Source organism: Triturus cristatus, chromosome 3_1 (genome assembly GCF_964204655.1).
Source record: "Triturus cristatus chromosome 3_1, aTriCri1.1, whole genome shotgun sequence".
Classification (NCBI taxonomy): Eukaryota; Metazoa; Chordata; class Amphibia; order Caudata; family Salamandridae; genus Triturus; species Triturus cristatus.
This window is the reverse complement of record NC_140583.1, coordinates 140,071,922-140,093,872: the sequence shown is the minus strand read 5'-3', so window position 1 is coordinate 140,093,872 and position 21,951 is coordinate 140,071,922. Positions and strand designations below refer to the sequence as shown.

The following is a 21,951-nucleotide window of genomic DNA, read 5'->3' as shown; positions in this document are numbered from 1 at the left end:
CAACTACTTTAGCCGGTGTTGACACCCGAGTCAACAGCACTTTGCATGCTGGGATTTTTACGCCTTATAATGCTGAACGCTAAACTACAAGTGTCAGAGTCAAACATGCTATGGGTTCCCAGTCCATCTACATATGATGCGCGCACACATGCACGGTATAGTGCCAAGAAAGCAAGGAACAAGCAACGAGACTACAACTCCCAGCGGCCCCTGTCCAGGAAGAGGTTGCAAAATAAAGGCAGCCGGTGCTGGCAGGCGCTGAGAGGTCCAGGAAACCGTGGGAGAAAGTGCTGGCTTTGCTGAACCTGGAGAAAAGTTCTTCGCTGCCCGCCCTCCACGAGCCCCACAGGGCGAAGGACTGGTCCAGTCAGACCGACTACCATTTTAGTTTCCATGGGCATTTTCGTGCGAGCTGAGTTCGGAAAGTTAGATGTTGCATCACTACTTTCATCTTTACCAGCTGAGCAAAAACAGACGAGAAAGACCTGAAGTAGTTTTTTAAAATTATTATTTTTCGCCGCATTTTTTCTAGTGTGAAGATATAGAAGCACTATATTTTTAAAGAAATAATTGCAGTACTGCGATCTTATTGAGGAGGACTCCCGGGGGTTAGAGACACAGAACTGCTTGGCTCATTCGGTCCCCCCCGCAATGGAGACCGAGCCGCTGCTCCCGCCGACCGTGGAGCGGAGCTGGTGCGCCAACCCGGACTTCGAAGCGCATGAGCGGGACGCCAAAGCCAGGAGTTGCTCCTACTCATCGTCGGGCTGCTCGGTGACGTGCGTGCTGGAGCCAGGTAATGTACTGTGCCGACGAGGTGCCCATCTCTAAGGAGTTTATAGCGCCTAGTTGTGCCCAGGGTTGTTTCATGGCGCTTAATGAGAGCACTTGGGATCCCACACTTACGAACTTGCAGTGGTGCATTCTCCGAGGTCTCAAGCTGTCTGCACCACGTGTGAGTAGTTTCACCAGTACAGATCTTTCTTTAGTTCGTGCTATTTGCATTTTTACTTTCCAAATGTCTTATTTTTGTATTTCAGTTTGTCAAACTCTCATAATATGTTAGTTTAATTCCTCTGCTGCGTGTCCTCTGCCGGCCTCCGGGCAGAGGACTTGCTCGCCGCTGTGTCCTTGCAGCGGCCTCTGGCACCGTGGAGTATCTACCCCATCGCCTCAGTGGTACTTTACCCCCGCCCTGTGAGCTCTACCACACAGATGTGGGCGAGCCTAAAAAATCCAACATGGGAGAGCCGAGCCAATGGCCTGGCTCTAAAGTCATGCGCATGAATGTTACTGTAAATCATACAACACACATCCCGTAAAATATGATGGCCTCTTCATTTATTTTAAAAGTGTATTGCTTTGACATGTGGGTCAGTACTTAATTTGAGCCGGTGGTTGCTGATGGGGCTCACCTCATTTTGTTAACCGGCACTTATTTTTTCCTCATCTCCTATTTATGACGAGCTAAAGGGGAACGAAGGGGGAGATAAATGCGGAAAAACGTCAAAGGGGAGACGGTGGGAACCAGGAAGAGTGAGATGAGGGCGCAGGGTGTGCTGATAGTGGCATCCTTACTTTTGGGGGGTGGACATTTAATCAGCTGGCCGGGGCTACTAAGCGGTGTTTTGGGCTGCGCTTAATCTTTTTACAAATGAAACACTAATAGCGTTTTCGCATCAAGATGTATCCCGTGCTGCATTGGAGTTATTAATTACAAGGTAATAGATTTAAAAGATTCATCCCCGCCATCCCAGAAATGCCAATAGTGACCTGAGATGCGGCTCCGTGGACTAATGCACCCCGTGTTCGATCTCATGGTTAGGGATTCAAATCCTGGCGGGTCCACTCAGCCTTTCATCCGTCTGAGGTTGATAAAATGAGTACCATTGATTCGGTAACAATAAACATCTGTTATTCAGCGCCAAGATGACCTTAGGTTGTCCTGCGTCCTTTATGTGACCTGGATTCTTGTTGTACGCGCTGCAGCGTCATCGTTCATCTTCAGTGCCAGTGGCTTTGGCACAGAACGCATATTCTCGAACGCTTGTATCTGAAGCTTCTCCCATATGTGTTAGTGGAGAACAAGGAAGCTCCGAGAATTACCCATCTACTAGACTCTCAGAATTTGGTTATCCGAAAGGTTCTGGTTTTACTTTGTGGGATCCAGCCACGGCAGAGGCGTTGGTTTCTCTCCGCCTGCTTACGTGAAAGGCCTTGTCTTTAATTCTTGGCGCCTACGATTAGAGTGTGGGTGGCAGACAGAAGGCACATGTAAGCTCGGCTCGTTTTGGCTTGAGTCTCAAGAGTACCCTGGGCAGAGCAAGGCATCTGGCTCGAGCTTTTATGGGCTCGCCCACCTCTACTCTTCTTCCCCCAATGTCCAGTTCACTCTGTGCTTCCACCCTGTGTGCTCTTAGGCACATCTTTGCTGCTGCTACATGTCCTATTCGCCACATCTTTACAATATTATCCTCTTGAATGGCCCTATCCTGTATTAGTTTAGAGAGACTTAGCAGGTTTTTTTTTTTTGTTGGGTGAGCAAGCCTCGGGACTTTGCTGTTTCTGTAATTCCTCCATAGTGGCACTTGCCATGCCCCGCCCCCTCAACCAAACTCCCATGACGTCAGCCTGGGCTGCTGCAGCTTCAGGACACACACATTTCTTTAGCTGATGTGTGCTGTGCTGAGCTGCCGATGGGGCTCCAACGTCAGCCTCGTACAAGGTATTTCCTAGGTCATCCAGAGGCTGAGGTGCATAGAAAAACTATGTTAACCCTAATCCTGAGAACAATGTTTGTGACGTGGATTAAAAACACGAAAACCAAAGTGTTCTGCAACTATTTTGTTCCCCTTCACCTTGAGGTACCTACAGATAAGATATCGCGCCCATATCTTAAATGAAAAATAAAGTGTGTGTGTCTCTAGACAGTCACCCAACTGAATCCTAGTTGGGGCACTGGTAGAATAGTGGTGACCATTCAAAGTGCTTCGAGGTCCCAGCTAAATCGCTGAAGGCACTGTGCATGTGACCGTCATTATTTTTAGGTCTCGCCTGACCCAGCGCATGCGCTGGTCTGGCGAGACATTTTGTGAGGGCTCCAAAAAGTGCTACCAGGCCAGCCTAGACCTACAGTGCATGTGCGCGGGCACGCGCGTCGCGCTTTACCGCTATTACTTTCACTTGCATGGCCGCTTTGATGGTTCTCTGTGAGGCTTCAATAGATTGCAGCAGTTTAAACAAGCATTGGCATAGTCAATACGTCTCGCTTTTGGGACCTTATAAGTGTTTAGTTATGCAACTGTTGCATGGCTAAACACTTATAAGGTCCCAAAGGACAGAGATTGTTGACCTATTGGCTATGCCAATGCTTGTTTAAAATTCTGTTGCACACAGTATAAAAAACAGGCTATCACAAAATGTGCAAATATATTTTGGGGCGAATTTATTAACTTTTCACTCAACAGCAAAACATCTGGAAGTACTTTATGATACTACCTTATCTTTTAAACCTCAGACTAATGCCATCACTTCCTCCTACTTTTTACTCATTAAAAATGTTAAGGATAATACTCCCTTTTATATCTCAGGATCTCCAAAAGACAGTTAGTTGTCTCTGCCCTTGTCCTTTCTAGATTTGACTTCTGTATGGCTCTCTGGGGAAACCTACAGCAAGGTTTGCTTAGCAACCTGTAAATTCTTTGGAATATAGCAGCCCGTTTATTGACGGGAACTCCCAAATATCAGTCTGTTAAACAAGCTCTTGTGTTTCTTGACTGGCTACCCATGAAGAAACAAATTGATTTCAAGGCCCTCTGCATCGTCTTCCGGGCCCTACAGAACTCCGCTCCAGTTTATCTGCAAAAGAAACAATTGATGAACGGAAGCCCGGACAATGCAAACATTCACCCCCAGTCACAAGGATCTTAGTTTAATCCATCACTCTTTTGCTCACCATACCACCCCAGTTTAGACCTGGCCATATGCAAATCAGTCTTGACCAATGTTCCCTCTAATTTTTTTCCTCTGTGTGCGGCAGTGTAAGGTCGGCAGTGTAAGGTCTATGTGCGCTGCAACCAAGGCTATGTGTGCCAGTAACCAGACCGGGCGTGTGGGTGCAGCACCAAGTATCACTCCAAACTTTTGCTTAAAAAAGTGAAAAGACGGTGCATGTCCTCACATACAGATCCACGTGAACGGTGTACAGCAGGTTTGAAACCGTCCCACATAGCAATTTGAAACCTCGGCAGCCATGTTGCTGCATTTCTTTTCTTTATAGAGCTGGGCTGCGGGGTGATTGTGTGCATTTATTCAAGTTTCCATGTGAATTTCAGCTCATGATGGGTGCTGCGATTACCATGAAAACTTTAATAAATGCTCTCTTTGAGCAGGAAAAAATAAAATTATAATAAAGTTGTAATTATAATTTTACTTTTCACAGTTTTTCAGGGCTGGGTTAGGGTAGGGCGGCACCAGGCTTTCGACTAACACATTTTAATGCTAGTGTCTGCATCACAGCATTAAAATGCATTCGACACGTATTCTAGCGCCCCTCTGACAATACTGCAATTGAGGCACACTGCCAATGAGGCAGCACCAGCACGCTAAAATTGTCTAACATATATGAGCATGCAACTGCGCCTTCAAATGTAAAATGCTATGCGTCAGAGATAGAATACTCATGAATAGCGCTGAGCAGGAAGGCCAGAATTTAACAGATCAATTAGCCGTGCACCAACCAGCCATCCTGTGAGTCTATTCTGGGGGTACTAGCCATCATGTGGGTGATGCATGGAGCTGGTCTTGCCTGCTGTTTTTCCACAATCACACCACCCTTTTGGTAACCAGAAGCGCACACATGCTTTGAAGATTGGACACACCTGCGGGTGGTAGCTTTATTTTTCCTTCCTGCACCCCCCAGCAGAGAAGTCACATTACCTGAGCCTCTTGCGCAGGATGTTATAGTTTTACAGCCTTGTGGGCCCATTCCCTCCTAAGCACCCGCATCAACCTGGACAGAGATTGTTGACAAAACAGACAACTTCTCAGCCCCTGCCGTGCCCTCTGAACATGTGTACTTTTGTGAACCGGAGGCACAGTATTGGTATTGACACTTGATCCCGGGACTTGAACGTCGCCAGAACGTCACACAAGTGTTTAAGTGATTCACTCGCTGCTTCCGCCTTGAGTGATCGCTCCCCTCGCTGCTCCTCACAGCGTGGTATCGTATTGCTGCATTGTAACCAAGTTGTGATATCTGCATAGCTCCATTTTTAGTAAGCTTCGTAATTTCATAGCGCTATTATCCCACAGCGCTTACATTGCTTTGATTGCATTGTTGTGTGTGATTTCCCCCGGCGCCCTGCTCTGACCTCCCCTCCATTTTGATCCTGCTGTTGTTGTGTTCCCCTGAGCCCGCCACGCCTCCCAGCTGAGCCACCCTCCCACAAGCACCCAAAAGCATTCCCCAAACCTCGCAGCGCTGTGATTCACTCGCTGCTTCCGCCTTGAGTGATCGCTCCCCTCGCTGCTCCTCACAGCGTGGTATCGTATTGCTGCATTGTAACCAAGTTGTGATATCTGCATAGCTCCATTTTTAGTAAGCTTCGTAATTTCATAGCGCTATTATCCCACAGCGCTTACATTGCTTTGATTGCATTGTTGTGTGTGATTTCCCCCGGCGCCCTGCTCTGACCTCCCCTCCATTTTGATCCTGCTGTTGTTGTGTTCCCCTGAGCCCGCCACGCCTCCCAGCTGAGCCGCCCTCCCACAAGCACCCAAAAGCATTCCCCAAACCTCGCAGCGCTGTGATTCACTCGCTGCTTCCGCCTTGAGTGATCGCTCCCCTCGCTGCTCCTCACAGCGTGGTATCGTATTGCTGCATTGTAACCAAGTTGTGATATCTGCATAGCTCCATTTTTAGTAAGCTTCGTAATTTCATAGCGCTATTATCCCACAGCGCTTACATTGCTTTGATTGCATTGTTGTGTGTGATTTCCCCCGGCGCCCTGCTCTGACCTCCCCTCCATTTTGATCCTGCTGTTGTTGTGTTCCCCTGAGCCCGCCACGCCTCCCAGCTGAGCCGCCCTCGCCCCTCCCCCTCCGCTATCCATATATGACAGTAGTTCCCGCGCGCAGCGTCCACGCGCAGCGCCCGCGCCCAACCCGCGCCGTAGGTGCGCCAAAGGTAAGCCCGTCTACGCCCGTCCGCGCCTGGACCGCGCCCAGCGCCAGACCCCCTGCCCCTCGAGCTGCCCAGCCCTCCCGCATTACCTACGATGCCGCCTCCCTCCTCGCCCTCGACCCCGGTCGCGCCCCCAACTGCGTCCATGCCGCTCCTGGACACACCCATGGCCCTTTCTCCTGCTACTCCTGCAAATTCAGCGGCACCGACAACATCTCTGCTACGTCCACACCACAGATTCCCGACCCCAACCACCTACAATGCATCCTTCTCCACACCCGATCGGTCCATAGGCATGCCATTGACCTATGGAATCTACTAGACACCATTTCCCCGGACATCGCCTTCTTTACGGAAACATGGATGAATGCTTCCTCCGCACCAGACATCACCATTGCCATCCCTGAAGACTATAAGATCACCCGCAAAGACCGTACCAGCCACACAGGAGGAGGAATCGCCATCGTCCACAAGAAATCTATCCGCATCTCAACCAGCTCTGACGTCAATCTCGCCAACTCCGAACATCTTCACTTCCAGATCCACATCGACCCCAAAACAACACTCAGAGGCACTCTCCTCTACAGACCACCAGGACCCCGCGCAAAATTCAGTGAAGACATCACGGACTTCATCACCCCACACGCGCTCCCCTCCAAAGATTACATCCTTCTGGGAGACCTCAACTTTCACCTTGAAAAGACCAACGACCACAACACCTCCACCCTCGTGGACAACCTCGCCAACCTCGGACTTAAACAACTAGTCACTTCCCCCACCCACATCGCAGGTCACACACTCGACCCCATCTTCACATCCAGCAATCATATCTCCTTCTGCCACACTACGGATCTCCTCTGGACCGACCACAGCTGCGTTCACTTCATCTACAACAAGCCAAAACCCATCATCCACTCCCAACCTACCCTGCAAAGAAACTGGAACAAAATCACCACGGACCAAATCTCCGCATCGCTCCTTCGAAACTCCCCAGCCCTCTCTTCTAACGCCAACGAAGCCACCGCCAACCTCACCCTATGGTTATCCAACACCGCCGACACCTTAGCTCCACTGAAAAAACGTCAAAGCAAACCTGGCAGCAAGAAAGCCTCATGGTTCAACGATGATCTCAAGAAGTCCAAGAAACTCTGCCGCTCCCTTGAAAAGGCCTGGAAAAAAGACCCAACCACCAGCACCAAGGACGCCTTCAAAAGCGCCACCCGCACCCACCACCAACTGATCCGAAAAGCCAAGAAAACAGCTTTCAAGGATCGACTTGACAACAACGCCCACAACAGCAAGGAACTTTTCAACATCGTCAAGGAATTTTCCAATCCCTCGGCCAACTCCAACGACATCACCCCCTCTCAAACCCTCTGCGACTCCCTAGCCTCTTTTTTCCACAACAAGATTGCAGACATCCACAACAGCTTTGACAACCAACCCGGAAACCAACCCACCCTGCCATCTGCTGACCACCTTTCCCCCGTGAACACCCTTAACGCTTGGAACCCAATCTCCACTGAGGACACCATCCGCCTGATGAATTCCATCCACTCAGGATCCCCCACAGACCCATGCCCTCACCACATCTTCAACAAAGCAGACTCCGTCATAGCACCGCACCTCCGAGACGTCATCAACTGCTCCTTCAACTCCGCTACCTTCCCAGAAGACTGGAAACACGCCGAACTCACTGCCCTTCTGAAAAAACCAACAGCGGACCCCACCGAACTCAAAAATTACCGCCCCATCTCGCTTCTTCCATTCCCGGCCAAAGTCATCGAGAAAGCCGTCAACAACCAGCTCGCCGCTTTCCTCGAAGCCAACAAATCCCTCGACTCCTCACAGTCCGGCTTCCGAGCCAAACACAGCACTGAGACCGCCCTCATCGCAGCAACAGACGACATTCGAACTCTACTGGACAACGGAGACACAGTCGCCCTCATCCTCCTCGACCTCTCTGCAGCATTCGATACAGTCTGCCACAGCACCCTTCTACAACGCCTCAATAACATCGGAATCCAAGGAAAAGCACTTGAATGGATCACCTCGTTCCTCACCGGAAGAACCCAGAGAGTCCGCCTTCCTCCATTCAAGTCCGAGGCCTCTGAAGTCATCTGCGGCGTCCCTCAAGGATCCTCACTCAGTCCCACCCTCTTCAACGTATACATGAGCCCCCTCGCGGCCATCGCACGCCGACACAACCTCAACATCATCTCCTACGCGGACGACACTCAACTAATCCTTTCTCTCACCAATGACCCTAGCACTGCCAAAACTAACCTACACGAAGGAATGAAAGAAGTTGCCGAATGGATGAAACAAAGCCGTCTGAAACTGAACTCAGACAAAACTGAAGTCCTCATCTTAGGTACATCCCCCTCTGCATGGGACGATTCCTGGTGGCCTGAAGCCCTCGGAAAAGCACCCATCCCGACAGACCACGCACGGAACCTAGGCGTCATCCTGGATTCTTCACTCTCAATGAACAGACAAGTCAGCGCCGTATCCTCTTCCTGCTTCAACATTCTTCGCATGCTCAGAAAAACATTTCGCTGGATCCCCCTCGAAACAAGGAAAACAGTTACCCACGCTCTAGTCACGAGCCGACTGGACTACGGAAACACCCTCTACGCGGGTACTACCGCAAAGCTCCAGAAGAAACTCCAACGAATCCAAAACGCATCAGCCAGGCTCATATTAGACATCCCTCGCAACGAACACATCTCTGATCACCTTAAAGACCTCCACTGGCTACCCGTCAATAAGAGGATCACCTTCCGACTGCTTACCCACGCACACAAATCACTCTATGACATCGGACCAGATTGCCTCAACTCTCGACTGTCCTTCTACACCCCCTCCCGCCAACTACGATCTTCCAGCCAAGCCCTCGCCACTATACCTCGCATCAACAAGACCACCATGGGAGGCAGATCCTTTGCATACCTGGCTGCTAAAACATGGAACTCACTCCCCTCCTACCTTCGCCTCACCCAGAACCACCTAGCGTTCAGAAAGCAGCTTAAAACGTGGATATTTGACAAATAATCCTCCTCCCCTTCCTAAGCGCCTTGAAACCCTCTGGGTACGTAGTGCGCTATACAAATTTTATGACTTGACTTGACTTGACATGACTTGACTTTAAGTGCGACCGGCAGAGGTCGAGGTAGGAGGCGTTTAAAAAAAAAAAAAAAAAAAAAAGCTCATAATCCATATTTTCAGACATTCTATTTGTATGATCTGAGTTTAAAGCAATAATTGCTTCTATACTTCAAAACACTTTGTTTTGGAAATAATCTGCTTTGCCACACTTTTCGAATCATCGTCGTTTAACTGGTCTCACTGTCAATGAACCTTGCTTTACCTCTCAAAAAGACACATTTTTTTCTTGGAAAATGGACTTCGGGAGATTCAGGTCATTACCCAACTTTTACTTCAGCTACCACCTTCTCCCCAAGGATGGGGCACCGCAGTCTTACTGCTTTGTCACATGGTAGCTGCTGCTTAGGGCACATCATTTCAGGGGTCAAGAGTTAGGTTTTCAGGGAAAGGGAATGGGATTGGTAATTCCAAGTGTACGTGATTCAGTATCCCAAGCTGGACCAGGGGGGGCAAGGTTGTTCTGATACTACTCGATCTGTCTGCGGCCTTTGATATGGTCCCTCATGAGAGGCTCTTGGATAGACTTGCTTTTTTTTCAGCAGCATATTACTCTCGTCTAATGCGTAATTTGAATTGTGTCGCATCTAGGAGTTTATAGCGGGGCACAATTGGGTTGTAGCTGAAGACAGTTCAAGTTTCTCTCATTGGGGCAGTATGGTGTTCAGTAGAGGAGAGGATGTGGCACTATGGTCGGAGCTGCCGAATTTGGAACTGAGGAACCAGGTTTAGCCTTCATGACCAGTCCACCAGACCATTCTCCTGAGGGAGCACATTCCCTTGCTAGACCTTAGAAGCCCTGGTGTCAGCACGAGCATATGGACCCTAACAGTAGCAACTGTGGGTTAACCTTAAAGGCCTGTCAACCACAATCCATACTGAAGTTCCCCTCCAGTCTTGCAAGCAGGCCTATGATGCAGCACGCCCTAGCGCGACAGTCACTGAGGTCAGAGGACCTGTGTGGCTCTAGGGCGGTGCAATCACACGGGGCGCTGACTTCAGGTGGGGTGTCATGCTTACAAGTATTTTATGTTTCTAAAAGCACTTGCTGCCTCCTTCCACGCGGCCAGGAGCAGACTCGGAGGCAGCGCGGAACCGGCGGTAAAGGTACCTAACTTTTAATTTTATTCCCAGCCCCCTTCCCGCGAGCATGCCAGCTGTGGCTGCATGGGTTCCCCTTTCTACCTAGGGCACGCTCCAGGCAGTGGACCTGCTCCCACTCCAACTCTTGAGGCAGCTGCCATACCAGTTCCAGTCTCCCTCTAAGCCACCCTCCTCGGGTAAACCAAAGAGGAATAAGAGAGGCACTCGTCATGACAAATGCAAGGCGTCCAAGAGTGACTCGACACCATCCCATTACTTCCGCTTCAGATAGAAGTCACTCATTCAGCATTCAAAGGACCTGACTCTGCTTCCATCCTCCATCTCTGACCCCATCCTCCATCTCTGACCCATGCCGAAACTGGCTGCAGCATGCCCGAGTGTGCCGGCTCAAGGTTTGTTGCTGATAGAGGCCTTAATGGAGTCCAAGCTGCAGCTCTGTAGGACAATGCCAGCTCACTGTACGCAACGTTCAAGTCCATCTGAGCCACATAGGCCCACAGTCGGGCTCCTGCTGGCGGGGCCTGTCCTAATGCTGACTCAGTTGGACTTCCATCCGGTCCTCATCTGTGCTGGCCTATAGCTTCACTCCTGTGGTGGAGGCCCTATTGATTCTGACTGCTCTGGCGCCTGGTTCGACCTCGGTGGTGCCTACTCCAGATCTGACCCTGACACCTGTCTCCGATCTGGAACCAACATCAATCCGGACCAGGTCTGTGTCTTTCTGTGGGATTAACAAGGTACAACCAACTTTGGATGAGCTCAAGTCTCTTCCCCAATGCCAGCACTATCGTAGAATCGACTTCTGATGCTATTCGAGGGCTTCAAGATGCTCCACATAATGAGGAGTACGACGACTGGGTGGACGGTTTACTCACCCATCATTAAACAGATTTCAGCCTCTTCTACAGGATGCTAGTGGTGTAGATACCTTCCAATAGACCGATATGAACTCCCTACCAGCCCCTTCCCACACTGCGGAGAGTAGTTCATTAACAATTAGTCTATTTTAGAGACCTTCAAATTTCCCAATAGCATTCTTGCAGCGTGGGGCTACTGCTTCACAGCTGTTGCTCCTTTCAACAAAGCTTTGATAGAAAAGCTCTTAGCAACCTGGTCTAAACCATGTTCAACTCCCTCTGTAAGTCAATTCGGGCTAGGGGACATAAATATGCCCCAGAAGACCTATCCTTCCTCACCCAACTCGAGGGTACTTTGTGATTCAGGCATCTACCAGCAAGGGAAATGGCAGCACAATTCATACTACACCACCGGACAGAGTCAAAGTGCGAGTCAGTCACCTGATTTCCTTGGCTGCACCTCCCCGTGTCTCCATTTCTCCTAGTCCCCCTTCCTTCCCAGCAGTATCTGGCCTCCTGTGATCCAAATTCCGCCCTCCAGTGCCTACGGCACCTCCTTGCCCTGCATGAAATACACGGTGCTGACCTGAAAGCATTGTTACTGCAGTCGGCATCCCCATCCTGCCCCCTTCCACACCAGGTCATGTATTTCGTGCTGTGGTCTAGATACTGATGAGTTACATGGTACCAGAGGCAGCGCTGATATTAAATTAATATCTGCACTTTTTTGCACCAGATATCCCTCTTCTCAGCTTTCTATTGCCTCAAGGCACAGTACTTTGTTGTTGCTTCTGCAACTAGGTCACAATATTTTTGTGATAGGCGCATCTTGTGCCTGCCACAAAAATACCAACAAAAAATAGCTTTTTTGGGCTGCATGTTTTATATTTTTAAGGCTGCAAAATCTGACAAACTGAGTCACAATATCACAGGGGTTACCTACCCATCATTTTAGCTCTCATCTTTCCTTACTGTTACCTCTCTAGTTATGACGTTTTCTATTTTTCCAACTGCTCAATTTTTTCCCCCTATTGGGGTCATTTCGCTTTCTCAATTTCCTTCAGCGTGGGTCGGCACACTACCCGCACCCTACACCCCAGTCTTGGTAGCTCCCAGCATTGTTATTTATGAGCACCAGATAGACGAGGCTCATGAATAATTAATTAATTAATTAATTAGATTTTAGTGGGACTGTGTTCACCAGGCCCGGTGGCAGCCCCGCATGAGATACTCTAGTTGGATAGCTCACTAATCACTACGTCCCTGCCTTTAATAGCGCATTTTTTAATTGATCGCTGTACTTTAAACTCTGGACAGCATTTCATTTTGTTTTTTCAAGCTGCAAATTGTCAGTACGATGCTCTAAGGATGTTACGTCATTGTATCGTGTTGTGTTAGTGTACTCACTGTTTTGTTGATATGCTGATGCGGTGTTACTTGTTGGGAAACGTTATTTTGTATACTGGTGGGTTGACTTGGAATATGGTGCATTGTGTCGGTTGTGTTGAGATACGTCATCGGGGAGGATGGCTCAGTGAGATGGAACGTTTGCTGATAATCAGCGCACAATTGCCGTAAAGGTTGTCATAACACAGGTTACAATTTCTGGATAACAGAAAAGATAGAGCCAGTTATCATTTCAAATACAAGGTTCGTAGGACTTTTGGTCCCTGGGCTGGGGCATCCAGTTCCAGGAATTTGCTGCCTAACAAGAAAAACTAAGACGTGTTTGACAACATTTATTGATTTTAGGTAAGGCGGCGGTCCAATTAATGTAGTTCTTGAATAACGGAGAGGCCGCTTTGTGCAGAGGTTCTGAACAAATACGGAAATATTTGAACAACTCCTCTTTGTTTATTGGCAGTCAGTAGAGATCTAAAAAAACGGCCAAAAATAGAGGCATGATGAGAAACTAAGTAGCAGTACAACTATAATGTTACGCCCGCCAGTTTCAAATGTCACCAGCCTCCACTGTTTTCCTGTTAATGGCAGCCCCCTTCATGAGCTTCAATTAACATCAAAACTTTATAAAAAGGCACACAATCACCCCGCAATAAGAGAAGAAATGCAGTAAGTCTGCAAACACAGCGTGTGCTTTTAGGTGATTCAAAAAGCACACGCTGTGATTGTTGCTGCATTTCTTTTGTTTTCTAGAGTGTAGCTGCGGGCAGACTGTATGCTTTTGTTTAAAGCATTTATGTTAATTGCAGATCGTTATGGGCTTTGCAATTAACACGAATACTTAAACAAAAGCACACAATGAGCCCCACAGCCACACTCTAAATGCCTCTTCTTCTGCACGTTGGAAATGCCGGTTTTTCACACTGCGGCAGCGCGAATGCTCCCTGGGGATGTGTGTGTGCACGCCACACACACAGCAGTGCGCTCTCGGGGGCACTGAGGTGCACGGGCGCACAGGCGCGCAAGTTCAAGGGAACACTGGTCTTGTCCCTGTTCCTTATGGGAACAGTCCAGCCCGAACTGCCAAGCCATGTCCTCCCGGGACTGGAAACAAGCATCCTGGGACTGGTTTCAAGGCAACACCCTTTATCAGCCAGTGAGCATGGGATAGCTAAGTTGGCAGGGTATTCCCAGACGTGGGTCCTTTGCTCACTTTGCCACTGGATTCAAGCTAGCCTGGCTGATGAGGGCTGTTAGCCCGAAACCGGTCCCAGGATGCTGGTTTCCCGTCCAGGGAAGACATGGCTTGTCTGTTCGGAATGGACTGTTTCCAAGAGGCACAGGCTCAAGACTGATTTGCTTATAGCTCTCTGAACTGGGATTCAACGTAGATCTGGGGGTGAGTGTCTGAAAAGTTTCAGCGCTCCACCCATCGTATCTTTGTGTTTGTCCAGTTAATCTTCGGCACAAGATAAGTTGGTAGAGGCCACACAGAAACTTGGTTGAGACTCTCCTTTCCAGGCGGGGAGGTAGTATTTTTTGTTACACAATGGCCAAATTGTGGAACACCTTACACAGCCATCTGAAAAATCCCTTGGAACTGCTCCCATTCCGAAAGGCCCTTAAGACCAGGCTTTTCACCCTTTTGTCATGATCTGCATCGTCTGAGGGTCCTCTGATTTTTCTTCTGCAGCTCTGTCGGGATGTAGCGCCTAGACACCTTAAGGCATTAGCCTGCGCTCTTTAAATATCAAATCCAGACAGTGCAGCAGTCAAAGTTGCTGCGCTATGTCTACAATCTACTAAGAACTAATGCTGTTTTCTTTTCTCCCTGCACTGGCACGCTTTAGGCTGACATGCGCCTATGCACATGCCCTTGCGTCCTAGCTTAATGGTGTTTGTGTGGGCTGTCCTGCATAGGTTTTGTACTAGAAAACTATCCTTCCAGTACTGCTGTGCTTGGGCCTAGTTTATAACGTTCCCACTCTGTTGGTGTGCTGTACAGCGCAGCACACATAAAGTTTGGAACTTCAAAAGCATTTCTTCGACTTCTAGCCAGCCATATCAACCATTTTGTGCCGGGTTGTGTCATAGCATGTGTATTTGTAAAGCTCAAATTTGCCCAGAAGGTTATCGTGGCGCTGAATAACAGATGTTTGTTACCCAACTTAATGCTACTCGGATCGCTCAATGAACTCCTTTCACGGAAGAACCTTTTCTGAGAACTGGCCACAAAGGGCCGTCCTCTTCAGTGCTTTAAATTGGCAGGCCCTCGCATGTACTGCATACCTGCACTTCTTGTTTTAATCCCTTTACGTACTGGCACTTTGCCGCCGCCAAGGGGAGTCCCGATACTCATGACGGGTAGCCTGTTTATTGCTTGGGCTGCTGAGGAGGAGGCTGTTGAGTGGAGCCAGTCTTTAGGACACTGGGACCCAAAGCGCCACTGTAGCCCTGTGCTGAGCTGCTGCTGAACCATTTAGCAGTGGCTCATGTACATTACGTCCAGCATATTTGGGTGTAGGGGCTTTACTGTTGGAGCGGAGGAGCATCACCCCATTTAAACCCTGCCCTCCCCAATACCTCATGAAAAATAAAATAATTCATTTTTTTAAATTTTTTTTTTATCCCCGTCCCAAGCAATGCGTCGGGACAGTGCGGGGTCGCTGCTGAGTCACAGCTGCAAGGGGGAAGGTGGGTTTTCAATGCTGTTATGTTTGAAGTGCGCTTGTCTTTTTGGCTGCGGTCTTGAGACGGCCAGCCACACATGCTGTGTAAACATCTCTAATCCAGCTGTTTTAAGACAGCTGGTTTAGTGAGTGCAGGCCTCCAGGGTGCTGTGGAGCGCTGAGTAAGGTCGTTCCCGCCAATCAGGATGCTGCTCTGAGCAAGAAAGCAGCGCCCCGCCACCTGATTGGTCAAGGAAGTTCCTAGCTCCAGTTTCTGTGGAGGTCCGGAGCAGAGAACGTCGCGTTGACACAGTAACGTATTTTTTTTTTTTGTTTGCTTGCCATTCTCCCCATAGAAGCCAGGCACTACTGTTGGGGTGCTGGGATTTTCAACATCATGCTGTGTTTGACGGAGCAGTGCACTGTAACTCACATTCACACTATCATGGACTGGAACTAACACCCTCTGAGGCGGAAGCCGGAGGACATACTCGCTTGTTTTAAAATTGTATTTGCTTGTTTTGACATCTTTTAAAACGTTGTTCCTGATTTGAAGCTTACTCTGGGCAATACCGCCAGGCAAGCACTTCACCTGAGCGGATATAGCGCTGTTAGGTGCACCACTTTGACCACGCCAACACTCGAGACACGAGGCCACGCCCCCTGGCAGGACACGCCCACAACCCCCGCCTATAAGACAGCGATGACCAATAGCGCGTCTTACTGGAACGAACACCCTCTGAGGCGGAAGCCGGAGGACATACTCGCTTGTTTTAAAATTGTATTTGCTTGTTTTGACATCTTTTAAAACTTTGTTCCTGATTTAAGCTTACTCTGGGCAATACCGCCAGGCAAGCACTTCACCTGAGCGGATATAGCGCTGTTAGGTGCACTACTTTGACCACGCCAACACTCGAGACACGAGGCCACGCCCCCTGGCAGGACACGCCCACAACCCCTCTCCCTAAATGTGCCACCAGCGCAAGCGCAGCGGACGAGCGCAGCGGGCGCGCCGTTTGCGCGCCGAAGGCGCGCCTAAGGCAAGCCCGTCTGCGCCCGTCCGCGCCAAGTCCGCGACAGGCGCAGGAAACTCTGCCCCTGGTCCCCCCATTTTAATGTACCAAGCCAATTCGCTAAAGAATTTACGCAGCAGCGTACACTGCACTTGTAAAGTTGACATTAACACCGCCAAGGGGCCTTTTAGCTGCAGGCTCTGCAGATGGACCTCCTCCCCGGCTAACACCTCAGCCCCCCAGGTTAACCCGAGGGGAAAAAAACCCATCCTTCATTGGAGGGTTGATCAACGCAAGATCCATGACCTGCCACAACCAGGACATTAGAGACCTCATTCAGGAGTCAAATCTTGACTGCCTTTTCATAACGGAGACTTGGCTTACGAACAATAGTAACCCTGACCTAGCCACTGCTCTTCCACATGGATACTCCATATTCAGGCAAGATAGACTAAAGGGACGTGGCGGAGGAGTTGCCTTGCTACTACACAACTCCTTTAAATGCCACACCTTTACCCTCGACTCACTAAAAGGAGCCGAATCCCTTGGATTCTCTATCAAACTCAATGAATCCACCTCATTCTCAGGAGGACTTATCTACCGTCCACCAGGTACCGCCACCAAATTTTTAGACTCCCTCAGTGACACCCTCGGCCAACTCCTAATCAGATACCCTCATGTCACCCTGCTAGGTGATTTTAACCTGCACCTCGATTCCATAGAGGATGCACAGATTCTTAATTTCCACCAAACCTTGGAGATTTTCAACCTCCAACAAATGATCAAGCAACCCACTCACTTAGCGGGACATACTTTAGATGGGGTCTGTTCCAACCTCCCTGACCTAGAAACCCACACCACAGTCCCACAAATCTGGACCGACCACTACTTGATCCCATTCTCTATCAGAACCCCCATTATATAAACGCCTTTAAACCGTGTGTACCTACAGAGAACCAGGTCAACTGGAAAAAGGTAGAAGAAGCCTTTAAACTCAAACCTACCCTTGAGACCCAGATCCCCAGCATGACTGGAAATGCTGAACAAGACTCCCAAGCTTTCCACAATTGGATATCACACGAAATTAAAATCCGTGCTCCACCCAAACGCATTAGGAAAGCAGGTACAATAACTAAAACTAACGCCCCCTGGTTCACACCAGAAGTAGCCAAAGCTCACCTGCTGTGCAAAAAAGGAGAACGCAAATGGCGAAAAACATATGATAGTGCGGACAGAAACTCCTATGTCCTACTAAGGAAAAGCTACCATTCTACTATAAAAAACGCCAAAAAAGAATTCTACACCAGAACCATTAATGAGGCCAAACAAAAGCAAAAAACCCTGTTTTCATTAGTGAAATCTTTCACTCATCCTAAAGCCTTACAGTCCGAAATACCTCCCTCCCAAGATCTCTGCGACAGAATAGCAGACTTCTTTGAAGAAAAAATTAATATTATTCAGAAAGATTTCCCCCTATACCAACGTTCCCAGTCCTCCTTCAGACAGGAACAAGAAGATAATACCACGGCCTACCTAAAGACCTTTACACAAGTCACCCTGGCACAGACCAAGGACGTCATCCTAGCATGCAAGTCAGGTGCCCCCTCTGACTCCTGCCCTCCCAGTATTTTGCATCAACTGATTGACATTGTAAATCCCATTATAAATGAAATAGTGAACACCTCCCTCAGCACTGCTACTGTCCCTAGGGCATGGAAACATGGCATTGTTAAACCTTTAATGAAAAAAACAAATAAATCCCCGTCGGACCTAACCAACCTCCGCCCTATCTCCCTCCTCCCTGTCTTGGGTAAAATCACAGAACAAATAGTTTACAGGGAACTTAAAACCCATCTGGAAATGAATAATATCCTCCACCCCCAACAGTCAGGATTCCGCTCACAGCACTCAACGGAAACAGCCTTGATTGAGTTGACTGACTCCATAAAACTTCTCCAAGATCAAAGGAAAAACGCTGTATTGATCTTGTTGGACCTCACGGCAGCGTTCGACACAATCTCCCACCTCCTACTCCTAGATAGACTTAGGGACATCGGCATCTCTGACCTAGCTTTAGATTGGATAACATCTTTCCTTACCGAAAGATCACAGTCCATCAAACTAGGACCTTTCAGCTCAGTTGAGAAAAAGATTCGATCAGGAGTCCCACAGGGCTCCATCTTAAGTCCTTTACTTTTTAATGTCTACCTCATACCTCTTATCTCTGATCGAATCATACGGTATCACTGTTACATCTTATGCCGACAATACCCAACTCATAGTCCCGCTTGAGTAAAACTCCACGATTGCCGAACAAAATCTAACAAACTGCCTGAAAGATGTCTTCCTATGGATGGAAACTAACCATCTTAAGTGTAACACAGGGAAGACCGAGATCCTTCCCATGGGGAAAAACGTCAACTTCTGTCCTCATCTATGGTGGCCAGAGGACTCCACAGCCCCCCCTCAGACCGTCGTAACTGCAAGAAACCTTGGAGTCACCTTCGATACTGACTTATCCTTCGACCAGCATGCCAGAATAGTGGCAGGAAGCTGCTTCGGAATCATTAAATCCCTCAAAAATTTTTTGATTTCCTACCAATTGAAGCCAGAAAGACGGTAACTGTGGCGTTAATCCTCTCACGCTTAGACTATTGTAATGGTCTCCTGGCAGGTGTGAAAAAAGCCACTCTCAAAAAATTGCAGAGTGTTCAGCATTCGGCTGCTAGATTGGTGCTTAAACTCCCCAGAAGATCTTCAGCCTCCTCCGCCCTAAGAACCCTTCACTGGTTACCCCTGCACAAAAGGATCCTATTCAAGATCCTAACCGTGGCTTTCCGAGCATTCAACCACACTGGCCCCAAGTACCTGATCAAACGCTATCCCCACTACAACCCCCAGAGGACCCTGAGATCCTCCAACAATAACCTAATAACACTAGCCAACTTCAACCTAAAAACCAAAGGGGGAAAAACTCTTACTCACCTTGCCTCTAAGGCATGGAACGCTATGCCCCAGCATCTGAGATCCCTCACCAAGGAATGCCAATTTAGGAAACAACTGAAAACATGGATCTTCAGCCTTTCTGACGAGTATGTACGGAACACCATCTAACCCTGCTCCATTCCATCTTTCTATACCCCTTCCAGTCAGCGCCAGGATGCTTCTTCCGGAGCGACAGTCGCGCTTTATAAATACCATTTCCATTTCCATGTTCATTTGGGCACACACAGTAATCCAGACAGCCCACTGAGAGGGGAATTAAGAAAGGTGCGAGAGGTAAGGAGTTAAAACATGCTTTTAATACTCCGAGAGCCTTTTGAGGAGTATCTCCCTGCTTGTGTGATTGTTTACATGCAGTTGTTCACGTAAAGGGGTTTTTCCGCGTAAGGGGAGTTTTTCGCGTAAGGGGGGGTCGTTCGGGGAGGAGGGGGGTCATTCGGGGAGGAGGGGGTTTAATTTAATAATGGAGGGGAAAAAAATAAACAACTTCCCGCTGGCCGGGTCATGTGTCGTGTCTGCTCCTCTCCTGCCTCCGGCAAGAACAGGAAGCTGGCATCCAGGCTCCCACCCCTAAGCCAATCACAACCCTGCAAGCAGCTTTTTGATTAGTCGGGGCGCCGCCAAGCCAGGGGCTAAAGGCCTGTTCATGTTCCCCATGTAGGCTGCATTGCAGCCTGCATGGAGAAGGGCAGAGTGCGCATGAATGGTTTGGTCGCCCCCAAAAGGGCGCCTTAGAAGTGGGCACACCACTCCTCCCCTGCTCGCAGAGCAGCCCCGCTCACCCGCCTGACCGCAACCATACCCACTGCTTTCTCGCAGTGGGAGAAGCAGAAACATAAAATGGTTTACCATTTTATGATTCTGCTTTTCGCACTGCGAGAAAGCAGTGGGGCAACGCTTCTCTGCCCTTGTTGAGGAGCCGCCCCTGTTTATATGTGTGAAAGAGGAAGAGAGCGAATTGGGACACTCTCAGAAGGTATCTAAAAATAATGTGTGGATTGCTTTTTGTGTGCATGTCTGCTTGTGCCTCTGTGTGAGTGCACACACAAAAATACACACATTTTGTGCACCATGCAAAAAACAGTTTTGTCATCACGAAGCTGGACATATAACCTAACCAGAAAAGGTTGTTATAACATGATTTTGGTATGTTGGTGATGTGTTGGTTTGTGCTGCAAGTGACGCAGCCCTGTCAAGTTTTCCAGATCCTTATGTGATTTGCTGCTTTAGTCCAGACCCCCAGTCGAGGTCTGTTCTTTGAATTCTGGGTCTTGCTGATTGTGTGTTCCTATATAAGACTGGACTGCAAGTCCGAGAATTCCAAGAAAAGCCCTGGCCTGGACCAGCACATCACACGTGGACCTGGGAAAGCGGCAGCTCTGCTGACGTAGAAGTCATTATTAATGCTTCTATTCCACACTCCTTCACCAGATGCCAGGGGCACACTGACCATTAACCCGATAGTGCTAACAGTGCTGACGCTGGGTTGGCTTCATTCCTGGGTTAGAGAGGCCTTCCCTTCAGGTTTAGGGCCTCTGTCCAGCAGGACTTCACACAACTCTTTCTTACGATATCTAAAGGTAACAGCCTTCCCCATGTCACCTTGTAAAGAAAGGCAAACTTTCACACCTTTATTCAGTGTGCATTTACATCCAGTCTGGGGCTCTGCAGGGGGTTGGCCCACCATCTGCTGGGTGCTCCCAAATTCAAAACCAGAGAAGAGAACTAGAGATGTTCTATTGGTTAATTTAATGAATGTAAACCAATGCTGGTGCATTCGAAGTACCCATGTCAATATACAGTGCTGGCCCAGTCCATCTAAATACACAGTGGCGGCCAAGATCACTTTATATTCTGTCAGTATCACACAACGTGGCCCTACGGTCACAACGCACAGACCCAATAGGACACATCGCTTGTCCAGTACACAGCAGTGGCCCACATGACCATACTAGCCTATAAAGGCGGAACATCCCACAGTGCTATCATCACATAACGCTGGCCTGCAGCACTGCGCAGGCGTAACATCACCCGCAGTGATGACCAATGTGCATGGTTTTTAATCCGTCCTGTGTTTCAAGTGTTAGCTCTCCTCCGTCGGTTGAACTGTTATATCCCCCCACCCCTGAAGTTTGGGTCTAGTTGCGTCCCTGGTGTCCTCCGAGTATTACACATTATTGTGCGGCTGAGGTCGTAGGTAGATTGTCTAATGTTTTCTGTGATGTGTGATAGGTTGTGTCCTTTGAGAGCATCACTTTATTTGCTGTCTCTCTATATGATACTTCTCTTCAACATATTAAACCAAAGAATCCGCATCCGGCAGAGTGGTCCATTCTCCAGCACATTTAACAATCCTACTCTGCGCCCTGTGACGATGGCCCAACTAACCCAAAATGGCAGTTTCTCTCTGGGCGGGGATATGGTGTGTAGTAAGTAGGTGGGTGCCCTTCGGGGAGGGGCAGGCGATGGGGAATTGAGGCAAAAACAGGAGGGTCCAGCGGAGGAAGTAAAACGTAGAGATAAGGGTGCATAGGAAGCGTGAGAATAAGGAACTT

The 21,951-nt window shown here is 48.8% G+C and overlaps 1 protein-coding gene across 2 annotated transcripts in view; it reads left to right on the top strand.

Moving 5' to 3' along the window:
* Nucleotides 1–221: 221 nt before the first annotated feature.
* TPCN2 (two pore segment channel 2) overlaps nt 222–21,951 on the top strand; it is a 261,921-nt gene continuing 240,191 nt past the window's right edge. For both annotated transcript variants that reach the window (XM_085643579.1, XM_085643578.1), the window contains exon 1: nt 222–796. In XM_085643579.1, the coding sequence (XP_085499705.1) occupies nt 652–796 (145 nt within the window). In that variant the 5' untranslated portion in view covers nt 222–651. The remainder of the gene's footprint in view (nt 797–21,951) is intronic.